Consider the following 6171-nt stretch of genomic DNA (forward strand, 5'->3'; position numbering starts at 1 on the left):
TTGGGGATTTAGCTCAGCGGTAGAGCGCTTGCCTAGCGAGCGCAAGGCCCTGGGTTCGGTCCCCAGCTCCGGAAAAAAAAAAAATGTTCCACAGGCTTGTCCATAGCCCAGTCTTATGGAAGGGTGTTCTCATTTGAGGCTCTCTGCTCAGGTGACTGTCACTGTGTCATAAAGCTATCCAGACACAGGTGCTAAAGGAGTGTGTTTGGAAGTTTGCATGCGAGACGAGGGCGTGGCTCAGTGGGAAGTGCTGAGTAGTAGTCAGAGTCACATGTGGAAACACGTCCGAAACTCCCGGTACTCCTCAGAGACAGGAGGGGGCAGCAGGAGACTCCTCAGAAATGTAAGGGCCACTTAGTGTTATACACACAGCAGTAAACGACAGACACACTACCTCAAACAACCTCGGGAGGGAGAACTGATGCCTGCGCTTATCCTCTGACCTCTACAGATATGCTGTGGCATGTGCACACACATGTGTGTCTTAAGAAAGTTTATATAAACAAGAAAGTCCAAATTGTAGAGCCACTGGATCATCTCCCTCCCCTGTGTCGCCTGTGTCAGCTGCAGCACACAAGCTGTGCTGTCTTCCCCATCGGCTGCCATGCTGTCAGGTCATTGGCAGTGGGAAAGAGAAGCTGCTGCAGGAGCATCGACTAGAAAAGGCCAGTGTGGGCTGGAGAGATGGCTCAGCGGTTAAGAGCACTGACTGCTCTTCCAGAGGTCCTGAGTTCAATTCCCAGCAACCACATGGTGGCTCACAACCATCTGTAATGAGATGCTCTCTTCTGAAGTGTCAGAAGAGAACGACAGTGTACTAACATATAAATAAAATAAATAAATTAAAAAAAAAAGAAAAGAAAAAGCCAGTGATGAGAGAGCAGTGATGAGAGAGAGAGAGAGAGAGAGAGAGAGAGAGAGAGAGAGAGAGAGAGGGAGATTGTTCCATCAGTGTCATTACTGAAGTTTTGGGTAGGTCATCTGCTGAGCCAGGAGTGCCCCAAACATTGTGCTCTGGGTGTGGCTCTGTGACCCAGTAGAGACCCAGGTCCTCTGCTTGCCTCATTCTGATGCTCATGTCTACCAGTCTTAGGACAGCTGCACAGTCTACCTCCATCCTGGAGGCTGACAGAAGGAAGCCTTGTACAGTTGGCTGCAGTGCCTGACAGCACAAAGGCTTCTTTTTTGTTTTGTTTTTCAAGACAGGGTTTCTCTGTGTAGCCCTAGCTGACCTGGAACTCTGTAGACTGGGCTGGCCCCAAACTCAGAGATCTGGCTGCCTCTGCCTCCTGAGTGTAGGGTGCAGGCACCTCTGCCCAGCCATGTCCCTCGTGTTTTAAAAATACCCATGTGAAGTTTCGTAAAGGTCATCTTGCCCTGTTGTCACAGCAGCTGATTGTCATGCCCCCGTGGGACAGCTGATGTCTTCCCCTCAGCAGGTCTGACTTGGCATTGTCATTCTGCTGACAGTGGAGGGCTCCACAGCTTTAACAGGCTTCAGGATGAGGAAGGCAGGGTCATTCCAGCCCTTGACCCTCTGGGTTCAGGGAGAGAGACTTTTACTTCTACTGACGGTGACAGGGGTCATCATGATATCGATGACAAGGCCGAGCCGTGAGGAGTGCCACAGCTGTGTCTTCCGCCCTCCAGTGGTGCTGAGCTCCGAGCTGCTCGTGCCATGAAGGCCGAGGGTGCAGACACGCCATGCGGAGCCTCCCCACAGTGGGTCGCTAGCCCTGAGGCAGCGTTTGCTGGGCACTGTTGCTCACTCTCTCCTCTGTTTCAGACGCACTGGACAGTGAACCTGCTGTATCACCACTGCTTCCTCGGAAAGAGCGTGGGCCCCCGGACGGCAGCCTAAATGAAGATGAGCGTCTCCTCCCCAAAGACAAAAAGACCAACCTGTTCAGCGCCTTGATCAAGAAGAAGAAGAAAATGGCGCCGACGCCCCCTAAGCGCAGCAGTTCCTTCCGAGAGATGGATGGCCAGTCAGAACGCAGAGGGGCTAGTGAGGATGACGGCCGGGAAATCAGCAATGGGCCACCAGCTCTCACCTCAGATGCAGTAGAGCCTACCAAGTCCCCAAAGGCCAGCAATGGGGCTGGCGTCCCCAATGGAGCCTTCCGGGAGCCAGGCAACTCGGGCTTCCGCTCTCCCCATGTGTGGAAGAAGAGCAGCACACTGACCAGCAGCCGCCTCGCTGCTGCTGAAGAGGAGAGTGGCCTCAGTTCCAGTAAGCGCTTCCTGCGCTCCTGCTCGGCCTCCTGCATGCCCCATGGGGTTAGGGACACTGAGTGGCGGTCAGTCACGCTGCCTCGGGACCTGCCGTCTGCTGGTAAGCAGTTTGACTCTTCCACCTTTGGAGGGCACAAAAGTGAAAAGCCAGCTCTGCCTCGGAAACGCACCAGTGAGAGCAGGTCTGAGCAGGTGGCCAAAAGCACAGCGACACCCCCTCCTCGGCTGGTGAAGAAGACTGAGGAGGCCGCCGAAGATGTCTTCAAAGACACGGAATCCAGCCCTGGCTCCAGCCCTCCCAGCTTGACCCCCAAACTCCTCCGTAGGCAGGTCCCTGCCTCCCCCTCCTCTGGCCCCTCTCACAAGGACGAGGCCACCAAGGGCAATGCCTCGGGCATGGGGACTCCTGCCACTGCAGAGCCAGCAGCCCCCAGCAACAAAGCGGGCCTCAGCAAGGCCTCCTCCGAGGAGCCCCGTGCAAGGAGACACAAGCACAGCTCGGAGTCCCCAGGGAGAGACAAGGGGCGGCTGTCCAAGCTCAAGCCGGCCCCGCCACCTCCGCCCTCCTCCACAGGGAAAGCAGGGAAGCCTGCACAGAGCCCCAGCCAAGATGTGGCTGGGGAGGCAGGTGGGGCCACCAAGACAAAATGCACAAGTCTGTCTGTGGATGCTGTGAACAGTGACCCCACCAAGGCTGGCCAGCCTGGAGAAGGACTGAGAAAATCTGTGCCCCCATCTGTGCCAAAGCCTCAGTCAGCTACTAAGCCACCGGGGACCCCCACCAGCCCGGTCTCCACCCCCTCCACAGCGCCAGCACCTTCACCCCTGGCTGGGGACCAGCAGCCATCTTCTGCTGCCTTCATCCCCCTCATATCAACCCGTGTGTCTCTTCGAAAGACCCGACAGCCGCCAGAGCGCATCGCCAGTGGCACCATCACCAAGGGTGTGGTTCTGGACAGTACTGAGGCCCTGTGCCTTGCCATCTCCCGGAACTCGGAGCAGATGGCCAGCCACAGTGCTGTGCTGGAGGCGGGCAAGAACCTGTACACATTCTGTGTGAGCTACGTGGACTCTATCCAGCAGATGAGGAACAAGTTTGCCTTCCGCGAGGCTATCAACAAGCTGGAGAGCAACCTCCGAGAGCTGCAGATCTGCCCTGCGACAGCCTCCAGTGGGCCAGCGGCCACACAAGACTTCAGCAAGCTGCTTAGCTCTGTGAAGGAGATCAGCGACATTGTCCGGAGGTAGCAGCAACCTGTGTGTGTCAGCGAGAGATACTGCAGCCCTCGGGGCTTTTGTGCTTATAAAGATGGGGACAGAGGACTGGGGAGTTGGTACCTCTCCCCAGGAGCTTTACAGAGCACCACACAGAGCCAGGGTGTGATGGAGTCAGCTCTTCCACCTACGCTGTGCACCTTTCCTGCCCAACCCAGGCACCTCAAGCCACTTCTCCTCACTGCCCCACTGTCCCACTGTGGACCGGCCTCCTGCTCTGAAGACTGCACCTGGCCCGCCAGGCCGCCAGGCTCCTCACTCCCCGGTGCCTCAGACCCAGCTCCCAGGTCAGCCTTGCAGGAAAACCACCTCTTCTGCTGGACTTCTTGTCACCAAGGCATGGGAGCCCTGTGCTTGCTGTCCCTAACCTTCTATGCTCACAAACTGTCCCAGAGAGCCTGTGCTCACTGTGTTTTCATGTGAAGGAAAATTGCTTTAAGGGTCTTGAGGTGCTAAAGCTAGGTGCCCGGGTGGGTGGGACTGGACACAGGCGCTGGGCAGTGCTCTGTCACCCGCTGTCAATGTCCTCAGCAGTGCGCCCTGCAGATCCTGGACAGCAAGCTTGAATTTCATGGGTGGCAGTCACTGGTTGACCAGGCACATAGCCAGGCCAAGCCTAGGGCTCCAGGGACTCCCCAAAATCTGAATTTCTGAGTACTCTTCATTTCCCTCTCCTGTTCTAAGGTCAGACCCATCCTCTCTGGTCCTTGCCTTGATGACAAGGATCCAGCCTTCTGGGGTTTTGAGCATTTCAAAGGTCTGCATAGGAAGGAACAGCCACTAGGTACAAACCACCGGGCTCTCCTGAGCCCTGACTGCTTAAAACTGCTACCCAACAACTGAGCAGGGCTTAGCCCAGAGCTCCTGGGAGCACACAGCACAGCTGGGGCTGGGTGTACTTTGTAGACTTAGCCAGGGCTGGTCTTCCTTCCCAGGCAGCCAGGACCAGAGCTGAGCACAGGCAGGGACAGGTGTGGGCAACTCCTTGACTGACCCAGAGCAGCCAGCGAAGAACGGGGCACCTACCTAGGCCTTGTACGGGGCTGGAAGACACCTCCACACTCCTGCAGCGCTGTGCTGCCCCAAGCCCACACTGCTCACCTAGACTCGGGGTTGATAGATGATTTCCTCTGGACTGTTCTCCCATGGTCCACACTGCCAGACACTACCATGCGCTGACACCATGCTCACAAGGTACTGCTCTGTAGCTGATGTCGGTGCCACTATATTTTGTATTACACTTTGGTATTACACTCTTTTTTAAATAGCCATGTGCTCTTATAAGTGATATGTAAATAGTTCACCACTGTGCCCCTCTGGCACTCCAGCAGCATTCCCCTTTTCTCTCAGTCCAGTACATTTTGTTTCTGTATATGACTGTTTTTTGAATCCAAATCTCTCTGTAGTATTTTTTAAATAAATGTTTACAGAACTATTGGCAGACTGCTTGGTCTGTGATTCATCCTTGCCACCCCTCATGTCCCAAAGGATCACAGCCCGTTTGTCCTGAGCACATAGTTGCCAGCTGCCCAGCTCTTGTCGGCCTCACAGCAGATGGTCGTGTCCTGTGTCAGGCCTGGAGGAGGAGCGGCTAAACACCTGAGATTCTTGCTGGCAGAGTGGATCCCTCCCCGGCAAGATCGCTTCTGCATCTGAGCCTACTTCCTGCCCTAGCCTTCGGCCGGCCACCCGGCACACTCACACACGTGCCTTTGGGTGCCAGATGTGAAGTCTGAGTGGGCAGAGAACGAGCCCCTCCTCCAGCAGGCTCTGGGAGGGGTGTGATTCAGTCACTGGAGCCCATGCCAGGGCCACAGGCTGTGGTACCCTGCCACTCTGACAGCTCCACACAGCCGGCTCTGCCTCCCCTGGCTGTTGTCACAAATGTTAAAGTGGTTCAGAGACACCCATCAAATCTAGACACTGGCCCTCCTGCAGGTTTTCTGTAGCCAATAGGGTCGTCCTTGAGTGGCTGCTTTGTGTAACAGGAGCAGCAGGAGGTCCCAGAGGCAGCCACCGCAGCTACCACACACAGGGTAGCTGTGTAGCCCATGTGTGACACGGACTCAAGGGTGCTCCCCGTGACCTCACGCAAATACTGTTTGCCTATATTCTCTGTTTCTTGTAAGGCCACAGGCGTGAGACCTGTCACCTTGTCCCAAGCATAAAATACTTCCTGTCTCCCAAAGAAGGTCCTGATGTTGTCATCGGAAACTTAGTTTGTTACTTCTAAGACATGGCAGTGCCCACAAAGGCAGGTGGCCTGGCCTACAGAGCAAGTGCCAGGGCCGTCGGGGCTACACAGAGAAACCCTGGCTTGAAAACAACGATAGAAAGACTGACCTCCTTCGAGCATAGCCGCTCCCTAGAATCCAATAGCTGTGGGTTTGCCCAGAGAGACACACCCTGATACGCCCATTCTGAGGGGCCAGTGAGATGGCTCAGCACCCAAAGCACCTAGTGCAAGACTGATGATCGAGTTCAATCTCCGGGGCCCACGTGGTGAAAGAGAGAACCAACCACTGCAAGTTGTCCTCCGACCTCCCACGTGTACACCGTGGTGCGTGTGCGTGCACACCTGACTACGTACACAGAGGAAGTCGGAAATGACAGCCGTGACGGTCCCGTGTCGCCGTATGGAATGCTCATAACTGCCCTGAG

At 55.7% G+C, this 6171-nt stretch overlaps 1 protein-coding gene across 2 annotated transcripts in view; it reads left to right on the plus strand.

Annotated features, from left to right (window-relative positions):
• Abl1 (ABL proto-oncogene 1, non-receptor tyrosine kinase) overlaps window positions 1-4951 on the plus strand; it is a 103257-nt gene extending 98306 nt beyond the window's left edge. Inside the window, exon 11 of one of the 2 annotated variants that reach the window (NM_001100850.1) lies at window positions 1787-4951. In NM_001100850.1, the coding sequence (NP_001094320.1) occupies window positions 1787-3483 (1697 nt within the window). In that variant the 3' untranslated portion in view covers window positions 3484-4951. The remainder of the gene's footprint in view (window positions 1-1786) is intronic. The other variant, XM_006233918.5, reaches the window with a different exon arrangement.
• The last annotated feature ends 1220 nt before the right edge of the window (window positions 4952-6171 follow it).

This window comes from Rattus norvegicus, chromosome 3 (assembly GCF_036323735.1).
Source record: "Rattus norvegicus strain BN/NHsdMcwi chromosome 3, GRCr8, whole genome shotgun sequence".
Taxonomy (NCBI): domain Eukaryota; kingdom Metazoa; phylum Chordata; class Mammalia; order Rodentia; family Muridae; genus Rattus; species Rattus norvegicus.